General features: G+C 42.2%; 2 protein-coding genes and 1 long non-coding RNA gene across 4 annotated transcripts in view; 2 read left to right on the plus strand and 1 right to left on the minus strand.

Moving 5' to 3' along the window:
- klf8 (Kruppel like factor 8) overlaps window positions 1-13,077 on the minus strand; it is a 71,085-nt gene extending 58,008 nt beyond the window's left edge. For both annotated transcript variants that reach the window (XM_087169787.1, XM_023430946.2), the window contains exon 1: window positions 12,762-13,077. In XM_087169787.1, the coding sequence (XP_087025913.1) occupies window positions 12,762-12,788 (27 nt within the window). In that variant the 5' untranslated portion in view covers window positions 12,789-13,077. The remainder of the gene's footprint in view (window positions 1-12,761) is intronic.
- LOC147817696 (uncharacterized) lies at window positions 618-2,147 on the plus strand. Its single transcript, XR_015436129.1, has 2 exons — window positions 618-890; window positions 1,203-2,147. It is a non-coding gene; the product is annotated as an uncharacterized LOC147817696 (long non-coding RNA).
- Window positions 13,078-13,128: 51 nt separating the features above from the next.
- Window positions 13,129-19,533, plus strand: rbm41 (RNA binding motif protein 41). The gene is made up of 7 exons (XM_023430947.2): window positions 13,129-13,984; window positions 14,972-15,088; window positions 16,070-16,271; window positions 16,583-16,787; window positions 17,587-18,086; window positions 18,968-19,115; window positions 19,249-19,533. The coding sequence occupies exons 1-7, from the start codon at window positions 13,977-13,979 to the stop codon at window positions 19,386-19,388; spliced, it is 1,320 nt and encodes a 439-aa protein (XP_023286715.1). The 5' UTR covers window positions 13,129-13,976; the 3' UTR covers window positions 19,389-19,533.
- Window positions 19,534-20,535: the final 1,002 nt, after the last annotated feature.

Here is a 20,535-nt window from a genome sequence, read left to right on the forward strand (position 1 = left end):
CAGATAGAAGCTTAAAATGAAGTCTGTCAACGTGTGCCTGAACATTGGAGGATGGCAGCTAATGAGATTTTAAGAACCAAAAAACATCTCAGTGTAGTTTTACATCTCCTCTCTCAGGCTTCTCTCTGGAGCTCTGGTAACAACAGGTCGCTGAGCTAATCAGAAGAGAGGAGGCCCTGAGCCTCTTTTCTGATTGGCTGACTGTTTTCTGAGTGACTGAATAAAAACATAGCAGATTTCAGGTAAAACACTCAGAGAAACCAAATCCTGCAAGGTTGGGTGGTGGGTGCAGGTGGGCGGGGCTTGGGGCATGGAGAGGCGACTGCTTTGTTGTGACATCACAAAGTTACAGAAGTTGTGACGGCTCATTTTAAGGCTCAGTTTCTGAATACAGGCTGTGTGAGTTTCTCTGTGGACTGAGCGCTTTGATACTTTCACAGTGTTAATAAAGAACCTAGACCGGCTTTATAATGAAAAAACACATGGACATCTACCTTTATACAATATGGGACCTTTAAATAAAGATAACGTTGGTGAGGAAGTATTCTTTAAAGTATACCAGAGCTCATTTTTAAACACAAACTTTATCTATTTGATACTTCTCATTTCTATTAGTTGTTCATTCACTATATTTTAATGTGATACACACTGATGGCTGTGCACAACCCAAGTTCCAGGTCAAAGTTACACTTCCGCTGATATAATCTCCAGACACAGGATGAGTGAGCGTGTGTGTGTGTGTTTATACAGATAATTACCTGTCCGGCTTCTTTGGAAGTGCAGCACGCTGCCAGGAAACTTTGCATGTTTTCAAACTACCACAGTGGAATTCACTCTCTATGCAGCGTTCTGCTCTGAATGATTTAAAAAGCTCGTAAGAAGGTCTACTGGTGAGTTTGAGCTTTCTTTTCTCACTGCGGTTCGATGGGCAGAGTTAGTGCTAATGCTAAGAGTGTAAGCTTCCATCCGAGGCCGTGAGCACCTTTGGAAAAAGGAATATTTTGGGACGTCATGTTTTTGTAAAAGGCGCTATGGATGAAAAATCTAAAAACAGATATTAATACACACTCACAGACGTATTTGGCTCAGAGCTCACAAACATGGCTGCATGCATGTGGCTGGATACCTTACACATACCGTATGGGTATGGCAGAGAAACCCATTATCAACACATGACTGAAATCGGCATTTATCTCACACAGAATGTGAACGGAGGGCAACAAGCAGAGAAGGACTGATGCAGGGGAGGAGAAAAAAGACGAAAGCAGAAACGAAGAGATGCTTGAGAACATGGACGAGTGTAAGGAAGAGAAGTGAGCCGCTAAAAGCCACACAGTCCTAACAAAGCCATGCTTTCTGAAGCAGCAGCTCACATGACAAACTCTCAGCAGCTTTGTGACCTCCAGATAGACTTAAAGTCTGTTCCTACTATTAGAGCTTGTATTGTTTACCTCAGAAGACTCTGGGCGTCAACTCCACAAACACTGAGCCACACCAAGCTCTGTTAACAGCCCTGACACAGGCCACCACCCTACAAACCGGCCAGCCAACCAGATGATAAACTGGAGCAGCCAGTAAGGCAGAAAACAGGCTCACCAGTCAGCTAATACCACTTTCAGACACAAATACGGTTATTACCGTTCTCGCTGCTTTCTTTCTCACACTCTTTTTCTTAGGTGGTCATGTAGTCAGTTACACAAATGTCAATTACATGAAATTCCCATCCATTACTGTACCGTTGTGAACCATAGAAAAAACAACATGTTCTCACTTGCTTGTTCTAGCCATGCATTGGTTTAATAACCGATATCCAGGGTTTGAAATATCAGCCTCTGAGATTTCCAGGCGAATGGAGTTTCATTTGTGGTGTTCACTAAAACACTCAAAAGAAAAACATATACATATTAACATTGCTGAGAGTCTAAAGCCATGCTAGGCTAGGCTAGGCACAGCTGCCAATATGCTCACAATGACAATGCTAACATGCTAATATTTTAGCAGGTATCATGTTATCATGCCAAATTTTTAAAAGGTTGTACTTATGTATGTATTTACAATCACACTTGCTTTTCTCAAATGTGAAAATGTATGTGTCTGTATGTCTGTGAATTATCTGTGTCTATGTATAAACTGTATATGACTATTCATGTAAACAGGCCCGATCTCAATGAATCAATTAAGGATTTAATAATTCTAGCACGCTAACTTGCCAAAAGTTGCTTAGCTTGTTAGCATGCGGGAATAAAATTAGATTTGGTCATGAATTAGAAAAAGTAATTCTGACCTGCTGGTGGTGTTAGATGAAAATTATGACAATCATCAAAGTTATTATGATCATCCTGAGGCATGAAATTAATTGGTATTACTTTGTACTGACAAAACAGCCCCTATGAAGTGCTGACAATGATTAACCAAAGCTAAATACACATACACATATTTTTTCAGTATTGTGAGCGGCACAGACTTCACCTCCATTGTACTGGGGTCAGAAAACTTAAAAGACGGATATTTCAAAATCTCAGCAAGAACTGAACTGAACTTTTGGTCACAGGTAAATACTGTGACCAACAGTCTGGTATGTGAGTCAAACACATGTTGAATGCGTGTTATCCTTCGTCATGCATGGAATTTCTGCGGAGAAGTGCACCTTCACACTCAGTCAATGAGTAAACTAGTTGCTCAGTCACTCGTCACACCAGTAAACAAGACAACGAGCTAATAAATATTCATTCAACAAGTCTCCTTATCAAACAGCAGCCGGTAAGTGACAGCCAGCAAGTCAATAAAATGCTCAGTCAGTAAACCAGCACGTCAGCCAAAGAAAGTAATCTGATCTTGATTTCCATGAAGAACCATTCAGCCAGTAAACGATAATGATGCTGATGCTGAGACGGAGCAACAAGGACAACAGAGCCGGAGAAACCACAACCTGGCGGAGAAGAGGAGGAGCTGAGATCCAGAGCAAGAGTTAAAAGACCGACAAGGCTTTCAGTTCAGTGTCACTTCCAGATGGTGCAAATGTGGAGAATGTAGTAGAGAAAAATAAGGAGGAGGAGGAGGAGGAGGAGGAGGAGGAGGAGGAGGCAACAGACAGAGCTGCAGTGTGCCGTGTACTGCAGCAGTCTGGACAACTTGTAATGGAGTCAAATAGTCCATCACGACTTGAACTGGATCCCATTTCCCCTAAAACTGTTTACCAAAACTAGAGCCAGAAGTAGAACAAGGAACTATTTTGCTGACAGATCGGACAAAGTACTGAACACTGCTGTGAAGAAATCCTGCGCATAAGAAGCAGGAGAGTACTAATGAGTATTTATCTCAACATAGTATAACTTTAAAAAAGCAGAGCAAACAAGCCAACCCACATCTCCGCGAAGCTGGCTGCGAGTTGCTTGTGATTGCATTCAATGTACGCAGTGGCAAAAAGGTGCCAGGTCTCAATTCTGTCCAGGGTTGTAAAGGAAGCATGTGAGAACGAGAAAAACCAAATCAAGGTCAGACATCCGGCTCAGCAGCTCAGTGTGAACCCTGTGTGAAGATGACTCCTGCGTGGACACCACACTGGTCTTAAAGCAAGCCTCAAATGTTTGGATATTGAAGTTAGCAATGGTGTCCAAGGTTGGATTTTAGTATTGTGACAAGAGAATCATCCAGCTCCACTCTGTTCTGCCTTCGCCATATAAACGGTGCTGTGTCTCTATAAATAGCCTTAAACCCCTGGGGCAGGCCAGACTAAGCAAGGCTGCCCAGCAAATGCAGAGAGAGGAAAAAAAAAAACACAGTGACACTACCAACAACTCTGCCACCCCTACCCACCCCCCTCCGCGCTGGTCTGCTGAATCCACGGCAAGAAAGTCTGTTAATCCTCCTGACACTGCAAGATACCCTTTACATGCTCTCCTACCTGAATAATGGAGGCAGTGTGGACCAGTCAGTATCGACATGAATCATCCCCCACAGATTTGAGCAAAATCAGACCAATCCTTTAACGCAACATATGTTCTGTTGAAACAGGAAGTTCCACCCTCCCTCTTAGTTACAGTAAAGGGTACGTGAAAGCACGTTCACACCCATTTGTGATCGATTGAACCTCTCGGCCTCCGCTATTCTGGTTTTGGACTTTCCAAAAGATTTTAAAACCTGGCTGCAGGGGTTTGCTCCCATTCAGCCACAAGAGCTTCAGTGAAGTCCAACGCTGATGTTAGGTGAAAAGGCCAGATTGTGCAGTTGGGTGTTGCAGTTTATCCCAAAGCTGTTGGATGGGGTTGAGGTCCAGGCTCAGTGCAGGCCGCCTCAAGTTCTTCCACACCAGCCCAGAAAGCTCAGAAAACCATTTCTTTATGGAGCTGGCTTTGTGCATGAGGACACCGTCATGTAGAAACAGGAAGGGGCCAAACACAAACTGTTTGCACAAAGTTGGGAGAACACTATAGTCTGAAATATAATAGTTGCTGTAACGTTAAGATTTCCTTTAATTGAAACTAAGGAGCAACGAAACCATGAACGATAAGAAACAGCCCCAAGGAGAAAAATGCGGATTGAGTTTGGTGCATTCTACCAGAATTTAACTTTGTGCCTGTTTTCAAACGTGCTGCTCTTCTAGCTTTCTAGAAAGTATTCAGTCTCCTCAGAAGACCCGATCATGTTGTAGAGAAAACTAAACTGCAGCAAAACTACTGGTACTGTGCTGTTTCCTTCCAACCACCAGTGGCCGCAGCGAGCGCACCGTTTCTGAGCAAGAACCGATACTTTAGATACTTCAGTGCTGGAGATGTTGTAAGTGCTGGAGATATGACTTTCCCGGGACTGATTGGAACGAATAACCCTACAACTGAAACAGGAAGAAGTAGTAATACAAGAAGAAGAAGAAGAAGAAGAAGAGGAAGGATGAGAAGCAGAAGAAGAAGAAGAAGAAGAAAGGCAAACACATTAACAATAACTACACATTTAATAGTGGCAGCAACAGCAGGTGCAGCATCAGGCCTGCTGTGAATTATGGGAAAAAGAAAAAAAAAAAAAAAACACGGCAAGAGTCGAGTTATAGAAAACCAGAAGGTGACGCTCTCAGTCTCTCTCAGTTGAAGTAAATTATTTTGTCCCTCCCTCCCATTATTTCCCATAACCTTAGATCAAGTCTAGGATAAGTTACAATGCATACCATAACGCCACCATGGAAAGCATGAATGAAATGATGTTTTCTTTTTCTGTTTCGTCACACAATCTTATCTCCTCCTCCCCTCCCAGAAACTGGCTCGCAGTTCCCAGGGCTCGGGTGAACGTCAGCTTCTATTGTTTTCGTCTAATCGTTAGTGCAGCCCTTAATAAATTTGTTGGAAGTTTATATGAGCGCCGACTCGTGCAGCATGTGGTCAAAACATATTAGATTTCACTTTATTTCATTGTGTCTTTCTAATAAATGGAGTCTCTCTCTGTGCAGCTGTGTGCTGGAATACAGACTAATGAAAAGCACAGATCTGACATTTACCTCCCTCCTGCTCTCCGACTGTTCTGCTTCCCATTAATTCTCAGTGATTCAGTGACTGAATGACCCGAGCAAAACGCCACCCGCCAGCGGTGACCCTTGTGATGATCCTAATGCACCCAGTCCATTCCTCAAACCGTGTCTTCATACCTCGCTCTGATTTATCTCCTCCATCGCGCGCACACACTCCAGACGCACACACACACACACACACACACACACACACACACACACACGAGCAGTGAGGCAGTCAACTGGCCGACTAAACAGTCACCCAACCCAGAAGTGTTGTTTCTCCACCTGACACACAAACACAGATACTTGGTTGACGGTTGAAAGAATCTGACCACGATGTCCTTCTGTTTTTCCAGCTTTTCTTTCTCTTCCTAACGACCCTCCATCTCCTCTGGTGGTCGCAGAGACACGTGTGTCACCGCCCCCCATCGCTCTGCCGTCCCTGCCGGTCTCTTTTTTAGTGTCGGTGACTGGGAAACTGAAGCTTATTGTGCTGCTGCACACGCCATAAATTACTCTGAATAAGAGTATCACATAAAACAGAAAATGGAAAAGTGCAGTGAGCCAGTTCACTCCGACACCTCCTCACCACCTGGAAAACACTTACAGCAACGCTTATTAGAAAGCCCTTAGCTCAGTCAGTGAAGCGTGAGAGTCCTAATCTCCAGGTCACAGGTGCCTTTAAATTACAAACGCACCCCTGGATACCTCTACATCATTACAAAGGATCGATTTATGACATGCCAACTCTGTCTTTGTGATCAGGTGGTGTGTTCCATGTGCACCTACTTTCTATTACCTCACCTACTGTACTTCTACTTCAGTTAGGCTTTTCCTACATTTCCCAGAAGGCACACCAGGGACACATTCACCACTGCCAAAAGAAAAAAAAGATGTTTTCCATAAAAGGAAACAGTGGTGCATTAGACTCTCAAACTCAAAGTAATTCCTCTTTAAATAACTCTCTGAACATTAAGACGGATGGTTTAATGGTGCAATATTCACTCCATGGTGCAGTAATGGCTGACGGAAACATTGTGGTGTTATACACATGGTGGCTCAACTTTAACCTACAGACAGAAAGTCACACACCTTGTGGAAAGAAATAAGTCAATCAAACAGAGAAATGATGGGAATCAGTGCAAAACATTAAGATGATAAATATACCCAACTGGTTAGATTCACTAGTGGAGTATTATGCAACAACTGGACTCGACTTACAGTTATCTATAGTTCTATCACAGCTCAGTGACTGACTCGATGTGACAAGTGTATGTGACGTAAAAATGACCAAATTAATCTTTTTCCGTTATACATCTTGGAAATATTACGGTGACACATCTGGAGGAATCCTCTCACTGAAATTTTCCATTTGTTTTTAACCGTGATGTCTGACTGATGGTCTGCAGACGTACAGCGGTGGGATGTCCTGGATGTTTTTGGTTCCCTACGTGAAGTCTAATTCAAATCAAACCCATCGGAGTGAATGACACGCTGCCTTGATTGGTACCATTTTCATCAGGTCATAAAAGTATTTTAAATAGTCTTCTTGGTTGCACATTCAAGGGCGCTCCGACATTTGAGAATTATTAGTCAACTTCTGAAAAGCAACAATTTGATGAGTTACAGAGTTGAAAAATCAAACCCAGACGACGAGAAAAAGAAGCAGACGTGGATGTTGTGTTAAAGCTGAACTGCATTCGAGTTATCTTCCTAAAACAGTGTCTTTTACGGTCAACGATAACAACAAAATATAAAGGTGACCGATCACAGTGAGAGATCACCTATGCAAATACATGATGAAAATCAACTTGCAGAGATTGAAAATAACTGAAGCCAGATGTTGCACAGCAGCAAGAAAAACATACTGTACTCTTTGTAACTGGTGATACTGTTGTCAGCAGTGCTGTAAAGTACTCACAGTATGTACAGAATAAGATGAAACTTGCACAAGTACAGTTGTGTAATTGTGTCGTGGACAACGTTCCAGATGTTGATAAGATAAGATGATGAGCATTTTTATTTTTGTATTTTCAGTTTATTTTCAGTTAACTGCTATTGACGGCTGGGGTGACACCCTGACAACTGGCTGATTGTGGTCACTCCACCCATCCATGTTATCCTAACAACTCAGAAAGGTGTGTGTCTGTGTGTGTGTTCCTGTATGTGGTCTTGTGTGTGTATGTGTGTGTGTAGTGTAGGAGGGGATACACATACACACAACATCCACTTCTATCAGTAGTTTGGTCAAATTTTGTACAGCATAGTTAATCATTTCCTACTGTAAGGCATCAACACTGTCACACTCACACACACACACACACAGACTTTGTATTCAAGAGTCTTTACTGCTGATGCCCTGCCCAGGAATGTATGACTGACCCTGCTTTCACGTCTACTGTCCAGCTGACCCAGGACACACACACACACACACACACACACACAATATATCTAGTTAACTACACTTCCAATATCACACCGCCTTAACTCTGATGAGAGGAAATTGATTTCCGCTCCACAGTGTCAGGAAAATAATTATCTGGGTCAAAGGTAAAAAGTAAACAGAAAGAAAGAATGAAAGCGTTTCCATACATTCATCTAGAGCCAGCAGTGGGAAAACACAATGACAACTCATCATCCGGACTTTAGAGAGCCCTTATATTTGACACGCTTCATCACTCCTGTCACTGAGTGGTCCATTAGAGTCATCTCACCGGCTGACATTAACTTCTAACATCAGAGCGGGTGATGCAACGCCACATAACTTCAAGTAATAACCCACAATATTTAGAGTGTGTAAATAAATGTCTGCTTTGCCACCATCAAGCGACTGATGTAACATAAAAGCGTATTCAACTGTTCTCATTAAAGTTCACAAACGCATTTGATGTTTCTGGTTTATCTGCATCGGCTGTGAAAGAAAGTGCGCCACCTACAGAGACGCAGGCTCTCGTCGCAGACGGCTGAAGTATGATAATAGTTCAGAGGATGACTGGACCTGATCCAGATAACGTGAACAGATACAAAAATACATTTTTCCTGCTCTTCACAGCCCACACTCTCCCTCTGACTCCAAAAAAAGAAAGCAATAATTATGCCACACCGCATGATCAGAGCTGATAGGGAGTCGGCTCAGATCAACAGCAATACAAGGCGTCCCTGCCCGACCTGATTGGCCTGAATGAAATTTGGACCCGGCCCAGCATGAGTCCCGTATCAGATCTTGGATAACAGGAATCAGCTGAACTGGTGAAGACTTCTACGTCACAATCCCACCTCATGCAAGTGCGGGGGGGGGAACAAAAAAAACAAAAAAACACAGCAATGACCTCGCAGGGTTCATGCAGATAGAGAATGCACTGCAAACACAACATCAAAGCTTCACCAGCCTGTTACTTGAATTCAACACGTGACGTGGTTTCACAACTTAAAGCTGCATCACCTGTGCCTTAGCTTTCAATCCTGCTGCTCTGACGTTTTTCAGCCTCTGATGTCTGCATGCAACAAAAAAACTCCAGCACCTCTGCTAGAACCTTTTTAATAGTGTTAATAGTGTTTTAAAACATACTGAGAATAAACACTGGCTGCAGATTTCCACCGATTTACTGTATTTGGTAAATAATGTGACTCTGACGCTGCTGCTCTTGTGCATCGTCTAGGTTACCGACGTGCAGCCTAAGTCATAAATGTCTCTTTTCTATCTAATGGATTCATTGAAGCTAATTATAATTGCACAGGGGGAGTCATGGCAACACCTTCTTTGGTTAATTGCAGCCTGAAAGCTACTTACTGTGGTTACAACTGTTAAAATGGCGAGGTTACGCAGTGTGAGGTTGAGAGTGGTCTTCTTCAGTCACAAGGCTACAGATGGATCTATTGGTTTCCACTTTCACTTAAAAGCCCTTCATTGAGCAAAGGAGTCACATGTTTTCCCTGGAGCCCAAAGTACTTTGACCATTCAAACAGATTTTACAAAAGAGACTCTCAAACAGGGTACAGCCAACCTGCTAGCTATGCTAATCCACCTTTACCTTGGGCACAGCGGCCCTGGAGACACAAATGAATTAATCAGCTGGGTTAACCGCTAGTGGGTCGAGTTATTGTACCATTTTTCCAAAGTGAAAAAAGGCAGCAGCCAAGAGAGGAGGAAATGTAATGTTGTGAAGACTAGCATTCTTGTTAGTAAAAGAGCAAATGCTATTGAGGGATTTAAAAATTTAAAACCAAATACTTGTAATGTTAGCTATCAAGCTAACTTGCAGTGCAGTAATCAAACAGATATTTTTAGTCACATTTTGAGTTTTTGTCAATCTGCCAGTTACTTAAATTGGAACAATGGCGTTTTTGATTTCATGTCACGAATGAGATCATTTCAACTTCCACATCAGCTCCACCTCTGACAAATGTCTGTATAACTACGAGCCTGTCTGTCTTAGTCCCTGTTAGCCTGACAACAACGACAGCAAGTATTTTTCCATTTTACACTCTTCTGACCATCTCACAAATCCCAGGGAATCCAGCGTTGCTCACAAGTGTGAAATAATGTCTTGTTGTGAGTGAAGCGCTGGATAGTATCTGCATAGTTCATCTGTTATGGTGTTGTTTTCTCAGCATGATAAATAAAATCCAAACATTTCCTAAAATGGAATGAAAAACATCGGAAGAGGCGCTACTTGGATCTGACAGTTAGGATGCCCTGTATAATTCAAGACATACTGGTCTGTTAATGCACGTCCTTCTTGACATGGCAACGTGGCTGAAGACAAGACAGGTATCAACTGCACATCAGTCTATTTTAGGGTCAAACAGTCTCACAAATAAACAAACAGACTTCAGTCACACATGAAGAATTTGTGCAGTGGCTTTTCTTAAAATGGGTCGAAACATAATCAGGCAGCTATTAATATACTTTGCACAGTCACCCAATTATAATATATGCAAACTAAATAAATGTGGTGTGTCCACACAGCTGACACCTCAGGTAAGGACAAGAGCCACGCTCGGCCTCAGTGTGAACAGGCTGACTAAAAACAAAACAAAACCTCCTTAACCACTTCCCAAAACACCATCACCTGCAGCAAGTCAACAACATTATAAAACTGGGTGCAGGGTTTGAACTTCACTGCAGTAGAATATAGAGAAAATTAGTTGCCAATCACTTTGATAATCAATGCATCATTTGTCAAATACACTTACGTACACATAAATATTCAATGGTTCCAACGTTTTTTTCTGTTTTGTGTCTTTGTAAACTGAATGTCTTCGGACTGATGGCTGGAAATGATGTGTGAAATGATTAGTCGGTTAATGTTTTATTTTCAGGCTTTTTTGTGCCTTTATTGATAGTGCAGTAGAGAGAGACAGGGAGGGGGGAGGCAGAGAGAGGGGGGAGGACATGCAGCAAAGGGTTGTCCGAAGCCGGACTCGAACCGGGGCCAACTGCAGCGAGGACTGTGGCCCCTGCACATGGGGCGGATGCTCAACCACCTGAGCTACTCGATGCCCCTGTTGGACGATGTTTTGAACGAACATTAATCATCTGTTTTGACAACTGGATAATCGCTAAATTCTTTTTTTAAGCAAAAATATCAAACATTTAAATAACCCCAATGTCAGAACGTGTTGCATTTCTCAGTCTTACATTTTAGTAAACTTAATATTTTGAGGTTTGGAGAGTTGGAAGATCAGCAACCCCAAATTTGAAAACATTTAATTTGTCACTTTAGGCTCTGGGAAAATGTGCTGGACATTTTCCAGACATAACTTTAGTAGTAAAAAAAAAAAAAAAAAAACATTACTAATTAATAATTAAAATAATTACTAGTTGAAGCCATAGAGTGAACATTAATGCTGCATTCATTTGCTCCTTGTATGGTCCCATTTCCCGAGTTGGGAAGTCGTTCTTTCTACTTCAGTGTGTTCATGTAATTTTATAATGCAGAATGTGGAAACAACATGAACGCTACAAAGAAGACGTGCTAAGATGGTTCAATGTTTTAGAGTTACTGCTATTAAATAACTTTTTCTAATTAATCTAGGTCATATTACGTGGACCACAACAAATTGTTACAACCTGATACCATAGTACACATTAAATGTTAGCCAAAAAAAAAAAAATGATATGCAATATGTCAATTTGCACCATTAATTGAGTGTTTCTCACCATCAACCATCATTTACTTTGGCCACCATGTTTCTGCATAGCCAATATGGTATCACAACTCGGCACATCGTGCACCAAAATTTCCACAGACTTTCCGAGTTGTTTTTCTGACATGAGAGGGCGTTCACGTGAATTTTCCCAGTCAGAAACTCATTTTTCTGATTATTCCGGCAGCACACAAATGCAGCGAAAGTCCAGCAAACTGCTCCACACTCCAGTGAATTCAGTAAAAATAAAACAAAACATTAACAGCTCAGTGGAGATGATGTAAAGTGGCATCTGGTAGTGCAGCACTGTAGCTAAATAATTACAATCAACCAAACACCAGACACACCAAATGGCATTACTGGTCGGCCATGCAAGGTTCACAGGTCAAAGTTCACTTGGACGTTTTGTCTGACCAAATAACTTGGCTCCATTATTCTCCATGCAAACCATCAAACACAGAGCTGGATTCAAACAATCAGTCTGACCACATGCCGGATTTAATTTACTTTTGAGAGCACTGCCAGCAAAACTGACACATAAACACACCGTGATGAAGGGAGGCTCGTTTAAAGGCTCAAGTCGGCAGCAGGGCCCTTAAGAGTGTAGCTGGAGGCAGTGCACCTGGCTGCTTCCCAGGGTTGTGCGTGTGAGTGCGTGTGTGTGTTTCAGAAGAGGCTGCTGGCCCTTTAAAAGCTAAGATGGTGTCCTACAAGCTGCAGATTCTGCCTTCCGTTTCCTTCCTGTCTCTCAGAGATCACAGAGCATTTCGCATTGAACCTGAACTAACCTCGCACACAGAGAGAAAGACAGAGACGGAGGAGACGGAGAGGTTTCCGTATCAACCGTGGTAATGACTGTGCTCTCGGCGTGATGCTCTTACGATGCAATAAGGTCGCTGTTGCAAAAACTCTTTCCACTAATTGCAAAATAAACCGCCTGCCCGCGAGGATACACTTGCAATTGGCTGTTAGAGACACATACACTCACTGACATTCACATTTGGCACATGTTGAGCTGACAATGTCAACTCTGCTTGTGTACAGGCGGATCAGCCACACAGGTAGATGTGTCTTTCCTTCATTGACCAGGGCAAAGTCAATAACGTGCACTTACTTTCTTGTTACGGGTCTCCGTGTGCATCTCGGTTGCCGGAGCGGTGCAGCGGCGGAGGGGTGGAGCAGCAGGAGCAGGAGGGGGTCGGTCGGGGCTTTGGGTGTAGCTCTATCTGAATAATAACTGTTATGGAGAGAGGAGGGTTTAGGGGGACTAGTTTTCCACCTTTACAGTAAATTTTCGGGATATAGGAACACGATCCCTGCCTCTTCCAGTGTTTCTTTTCAGTTCATATCCGCAGCGTCGAAAGCTCCTTTTGCTCCCCCCAAAAAAATCAGCCAGTCTCTCTATGCCTCTCCCTCTCTCTCTGTCGGCGTGTTGTTGCCGTGTATTCAAGGGCTGGGCTCTCTCTCTCTGCCTTTTCCTCCTCCGCCTCTCCCTGCTTGTGACCCCACCCTGCGTCCCCACCCCTCATCTCTCTGTCAGTCAGGAGCTGTGCGCAGCCCTGCAGCCCTGCAGAGGAGCGGAGAGGAGCTGCGCTGCCGGCGACCCGACACTGGCAGCAGGCGGGCAGGCGGGCAGGAGCGGAACCGCGCACTACTGCATGAGAATTTTTAATTGCGTGCAACCAGCACCACTCTCTTGGCATCCATGCACCCCCCCACCCCCCATCTCTTAATGCCATGCTGCAGCAGCGGGCTGTTTGTTGCTCAGAGATGGGGAAGAGAAGCACCCATGTCACCTTACTGACGTCAGCCAGCAGGCTAATTGAGGACACTTAAGCTGGGCGGGGAGGGTGTGAGCGATTTAGAGTATATTCAGAGTGGCTTTGCAGCATCTGTTGGATATAACAGGGAAGACAGCCAACTCTAATGAAAAATACGGTTATAACCACACCCTCAGTAATACAATAGGGCGTGGCAAGTTAAGGGTTTTAAGGGTTTTTTATTTTCTTTAAAACACATTTCATCACAAAACAAATGCATGCTGCATGTTATGTGGATTTCCATTGAGAGAATAACATAAATCCAAACAGCTGAAAACAACCCCTTCTGCTCCCCATATACAGCCTTTTTCTTTTAGTTATTACAATTTCTGCACTCAATATAATACACGTGGCTCCACTTTTACAAATGCCCCAAATCTACGCTGTCGTATTATTTTTCCTTGAGTGTAGCCATGAAACATAGCTTGAGATTTATTGTGATTCATATCGGGATTCTACTACATTTCCCATGATCCCACACGCCGGAACTGGAAGCGCAAAGCGGAAGCATGCGAAGGTAAACAAAACTTTTACCTATCAGAGTCACTCAGCAGTAAATTTATAATAATTGTGGTATTTGAATCACACAGATTTTGGTTTTAGACATGTATGACTCTATTGTCACCAGAAAATATTAGTTTACGTCGATCATTCGATCTACCTATGGCACCGCTGTTGTCATGGAGATAGCTGCAGGCAACTAAGCTAGCATGGCTGCTCTCTGTTTCTCCCGTGTACGCTTTACTATTCACGTTTTAATTTAAGAATACGGTAAACTGGACTTTTTCATATTTTTACCAACATATTCCTTAGACTCATAGCTTAGCATAGACCGTCTGCCTCACCTCTGGCTGCTGTCCTCGCCCTCGAAGTCTCAATTGATCACATGTACTGACATGTTAATCGTTAAATAAAAGATATTAGCCTGCACAGAACTGAAATAAAATGAAAAAGCTAAATAGGAACACGTTACCCTTCTCTCCTCTTTCTCCAAAGTTAATGGTTTGTAATGTTTGTTAGACTCCGCCGATTTTTGTCAATATCAGAGCAACTGAAAAAACACGTAGTTAAATGTATTTCCAACATATTTATAAGATACATAGAATATTGGTTTTACCTCTTTACCACTTTACTTTTATTTTACATCTTTTCTGTTGTGATTGTAAACTGAATATCTTCTGGGTTTGGACTCTTAATTTGATTTTTTTTTTTTTTTTTAAACAAGCAATCTGGAAATGACATCAATATTGCAATTTTTCACAATTCTTTAACATCTTATAAACCAAATTATTAATTGATTTATGGAGACGCATGAAGAGTTTAATTAGGTTCTCTTAGTCAGTTTTACAAGGTACAGGGTGTCTACAAATAACAATAGAATTGTAATACTATCATCTGTGTTTATGGTGGTTGTGCCCTTTTCCTGCTGTTACACCAGCATCTGCTGTTACACCAGCATCCACTGTGTGTCTGATCTGAGGTCTGTCTGTGTTCAATTTGTCAGAGTGACCCGGAGATCCTGTGAGGATGGACCGCTGCTGGAGGAACAGGAGACGGAGGGCCAGCGGCAGCTGCACAGCCTCCTGCTGCAGCAGCTCCACACCAACACCGACATCGACCGGTCAGAAACCATCTCTTTGTATCTGTGTTTACCGTAGAAATATGATATTGTCCTTTGGCCACATTTTTTGTACTTCCAGCCAACTAGATTTTCCTTCAGTTCGTAGAGAAATAGTAAATGCAACAATTTACCACAATATGATCTCAAGATTGATGTTATCAGCATTTTGTAAAAGAAAAAACTCCCTACAGAAAACAAACAAGAATATTCTGTAATTAGTTAAATTGTCAGCTATCAAGCAAAACATCTCACTCTTTGAGACCTTTGCAGTAGCATAAAATTGGAGACACAAGACATTATCTGACCATGCAAGTTTATTTAATATTATATTTATAATTTATCCTGAGCATAGTTTATAGTTAAGACAAAAATAACACCTGTTGAAATTATTAATCAAATCCAGGACAAAACATGAATCTGTGTTAAGATAAGTTTGATTTATAAATTATCAATAGGATAAGGTGTTGGCTCTGTTGCTAGCTAAGCGGTCACTGGATGAAATTACTGTCACACACTTACAATAAACAAACATTAATGAGAGAGAATAAAACCTGCCTCAGTGTTCCTGTGTAGTTCAGTGAGAAAAGAAAGCAGTGTCTGCAGCTTTATCCCCACCAGAGCTCTCTGCGCTGTATAAAAAAAAATCACACACTCTTTTTACTGCGTGGTGCTTTGGATAAAAGCATCAGTCAAATTCTCTGTTATGTTACCTTCACAGTGTTCCACAGAACAGCCTGGAGGATGTTCTGTACACATCCCGCAGGGCTACAGAGTCTTACACAGCCATCTTTTATCAGTAGTTTCTCATTGTCAAACATCAGAAACAACATTTAGGTAATATGACTTTGAAAGTGTCCTTTTAAAGCCGGTCTTTGATTGGACTGCAGCTGCTTTTGATAGAGCTGTGAGTGGATCCTGCATGATGCACACATCATGTACACATACCGTTGAGCTCACTTTGGAATAAATTCTGTCTTACAGATGTGTAGCTAAGAGGCAGTGCTTCGCCCCGGCGGCACTCTATCGGCCGTTTGGGGAGCAGGCAGCCGGAGTTAGGAGCTTGTCCCAGTTCCAGGCCTTGCAGGACGGGGAGAAAGAGCAGGCCAGCCTGCGGGAGCTGGGCCTCACGGACACTGAGATCCAGCTGTGGCAGAGCAGAGATGCACCAGAGTTAGCAGAGAAGGTAAAACCTGCTGGAGACAGACAACAGGAGGAGCTGGGTTTGATTCCTTGCCCTCTATGTGTGGAGTCTGTGTGTTCTCCTCATGTTTGCTCTAGTTCATAGCTATGAATGTTGAGTGTCCATTTCTACTGCATTGCCTGATTGGAAGTGAAAGGCCTAAGAAATAGACTTGGGTTTTTTTGTTGTTGTTTGCATTTGGGGGGAAACGACTGATGATTTTCAAATCTAACTTCTTAACACATATATACATAATATATATAAACCTCATCCAGTAAAACTAATGCCTTACCCTTGACTTTGTCCCGACACAGTCCCATGGTGTGTGCGCAGCTCCGGGGGCGAAGCAGCAGCGTCTGCAGGTGATCAGGGACAAGATCGAAGCCAGGGCAGAGCTCCTGTCCCGTCCACAGCGCTTCGCCAGCAGCCGGCCGCTGTCACGCCGGGAGATGGAGATTGAACGAGCGCTGTTCCAGGGAAACGACCGCCTAGGCTTCCTCACCGCGCTTTACCATCAAGGTATAAAGTGCTAGAGAGTCATCAGGGTGAGAGATAGATAATCAGTGGTGTGTAACTGTCACCCATTATGAGGGACAAGCTAAGCTGCAAGATTTAATTAATTTATTTTCATTAAGACATGAAAGAGCCATCAGGAAGAAAACTTTTCAGAGGAGACTTGTTAATCCCAGGAATCATACAAAAGCCTCTCACACCCAAACACAAAAGAAGAAGAACAAAAAAGAACAGGTTATTCAGGCAGTTACAGAGTTTCTTACTAAGAACAGTTTGAAACTTTAACAACAGAATAGAAACAATAGTTTCAGTTTGTTGAGCACCAGCTTTAGAATAGTTTCTAGAAACGTAAAATTATGTTATCTACATTCCAGGGCTTAAATCACAGCCTCCGTACATCCTCAGTTCAGTTTGAGAAGTCTTAAATATGTTGTGGTTTTCTGTGCAACCTCAAGAAAGGAACCAGTTGTTGTTGGCCCATGTTTTCAAAGTCAATAGCTTTATTTTCAAATTTTTTATGATGAAATTGGTCCAAATTTCAATTAAAAAAAAAGTTTATATCTCAAATTAAAATAAATAAAATCTGCAGGCAAATCTGTGATCCTGGAATTATCATATAAGTGAAAGAATTTGGAATGAATAGAGTAGAAGAATATTAAATCAGAACAGACTGTTGACAGAATCTAATATTAGGATGAATAAAACAGTTTGAAACAACAGTACACAGGAGAGAGATAGGATACAATATTCACTGTTACATCTGTATCAGAAGATCTCATCAGGGCGGCTGTGTTTTCCTCCACAGATGAAGATAACCAGGAGGGCCAGCAGGGGGCGGCGTCCTCTGATCCAATGGACTCTCTCTACAGAGATGTTCTCAACAAGGACAGACAACAGGGTTCACTGCTGGACTCTGAGGGAGAAACAACTGCAGCATCACACCTGTCTACACACAGAACGGTGTCTGACCAATCACAAAGCTCACAGCCAAACAATGACCAATCCGAAGACACGAGGGGTGAAGAAAATGGATCATTGGGCAAGCCAGAGACAAGTTCAGATACCTCGAAGCAGCAGCAGCACACTCAGGACAGACAGGAGCGAGCTGCTCCAGTCAAGATAGAAATAAACCAGCCAATCGGCAGTCTGTGTGGAGCGGTGAAGGCGGGGTCAGGAGGACCGCTGACTATCAGAGGGGAGATTGAGACAATTACAGACGAAGAAATCCTGCAGAACCGCGAATCTGAGGAAGGGATCAGGAGCATCCAGAGGTTCCGAAACTACCGGCCAGGAATACCCTCCAAGGTGTCGACAGCTACATCCAGTAGTAGTTGTTCTAATGTAAAAGAGATCCTGATGGTTAGCTCATCAGGCGCTTGTTTTATTAGATTATTTGATTCAAGAATAATTTAAATTTATGTTAAAAAAAAAAATTCCGTTGAGAAATGCTCTCAGTTTTCCCCCAGCTCCTTCTGGTATAGCTACCAGAAGAGGCAGTATATCACCTCAAAGTGTGAACTTCCACCTAAGTGTGCGCTTTATTTATTTAACAGCAGGGTATATATTTTAATTTTGAATCTGAGTTTTATATGCCACTGGTGATAAAAAAAAAAAGCAGCTCTATGGACAGTATATAGTCATAAATGCTGCATTGAATCCGACTAGCACCGATGAATAAATCCTCATTCAACAAATTAAAATGCACTAACCTCCCTCACAGGAGTAACAGTAGAGACACAGTAGTGTTTTAAAGCTGATGTTCGCAGCTCGCTCAGACACTCACAGTAACAATTGTCCTCCTTAACAACTTAATGCTCATAAAATGAAGCATTATAATGAAATAAATCACCCTACAGTCATTTAAAATATTCAATACCTGCCAGTTGAGAGCCGCTGACTCATAAATTGAACTTGTTTTAGTCTGTCCAAAGGATGATGATGTTGTGGCGTGTAATTATATTTCCCTGCGGCCTGTCTATCTAAGAGCTGCAGCACCCGAACAGAACACCACACCCTCATAACATTGGAAGCACACAGAACATCGTTTATGTGATTATTTGCTGTCTGTGCTATAGCCTCACCTCGCCAAAAAACGGTAAAGAGGAAGCAGTGAGCGGACAGACCTGCTCCATGAAGCGCCTGCAGCGGCTCACTGATGATTGCTGTTTCCGTGTGACTCCCTGTAGGTGCTGTGTGTGAAGAACATGAGTGCACAGGCGTCGGTGGCCCAGCTGGTGGCGGTGTTCTCCAGGTTCGAACCGGAGAACGGGCCTCCAGTCATTTACCGCCTGCTGACTGGGAGGATGAAGGGTCAGGCCTTCATCACTCTGCCAGGTGAGAAACAGTTTCTCACACACAAAAGGTGGGGGGAGGGGATGCAGCATCGCCTGAACCCCACCGCTGTGTACCTTCCATTATGCATCACACATTGGGTCTGTCATTAGGTGTGTTTATTTTCCTTTTACAGATGCTGAGACGGCCCAGAGAGCCTTGCTGTTGGTCCATGGATACCGGTTGCTAGGGAAACCTTTGGTGGTTGAGTTTGGCCGTGAGCGACAGGAAGAGGAGAAACAGAAAGAGAATGAAGTGCAGGAGGAGAAGAAATAAAAAAACAAAATTAAATCTTTAGTCACGACAACAACATGGATCCTCTGGAGTTGTCAATAACAGGCTGATGGATGTGATTGTATAGTATTTATTTTTTCTTCATCTTTGCCAGTTTCATGTTAATAAATATCTTTTTTATGCCAAACTACCATTTATTGTGAAATTTCTGGGGTGGAGTTGCAGTAACTTTTTTTTTTGTCATCTTGATATTACAATATTTATTTTAAGAAATTTTGCAAGCAGACTTAAAATGACGTCATAAAAATACAAATTATAATAAGAAAAGAACAAATGTAAACAGAAACAAAGAGGGAACACAAGAAAACTTAAGTAATGTCAAAAGTGCAGTAATACAAACACCTTTATGTCTATTAACCCTGTTCAGGTATAATAATAATACCATTTCTCCATCTTCCATCTTGTATTTAAATATTCCCTTGTAACTTGTCAGATAAGAGAGCCTCAAATGTTCAATAAAAACATTTAGACTGAGATGGTCAACATTTACCATATTTACATACCAAGGATGAATAATTCTGTCTAAGTAAAAGGTTCTGTCATACATTACAGACCTCATTGTAATCAATAAATTCAGGCATGTGATATGAATGAATGAATGCACTCAAATTTACTTTTTTTTTTGTCTGTATAAAGATCACTACAGAGGAGACACAATGTTCCGTTTTCATTAGGGTTGATACACAGTCACTTACAATCAGTGTGCCAGTTCTGGGTAACATGAAGGTCAACCAGTGATTTTCTAGACTCCTGTTAAAATTCAGTCGTTCTTCTTTTGGACACTAGATGGAGCCATTCAGTCGCTAAAGGTTGGTCTGCTTTTGGAAGAAGACTCGGCCTAAGAAAATATACAGCCACTTAAGTTGAATAAAGTTTCTGATAAAGACGTAAGACACAATCCCTATATTGTCATTTCAAATTATTTTCTGTCCTACCACTGATTGTTTTTTATTCTGATTGGTTGAGCAAGAAACCTCAGCCTCCATGCACTCTGTTCTTTAGGTCGAAAGTTTTACTTATGAAGACCGAACCAGTCTTGTTCTTGACGAAACTAAAATGTTCACTAAAAGAGACACATTTCATTGTGACAGTTTGCTTGTACGTTTTTCATGTTATTTTAATATTGTAG

Source organism: Seriola lalandi, unplaced genomic scaffold (assembly GCF_002814215.2).
Source record: "Seriola lalandi dorsalis isolate HSWRI2012SDOR001 ecotype SW California unplaced genomic scaffold, Sedor1 jcf7180002054914, whole genome shotgun sequence".
Classification (NCBI taxonomy): domain Eukaryota; kingdom Metazoa; phylum Chordata; class Actinopteri; order Carangiformes; family Carangidae; genus Seriola; species Seriola lalandi.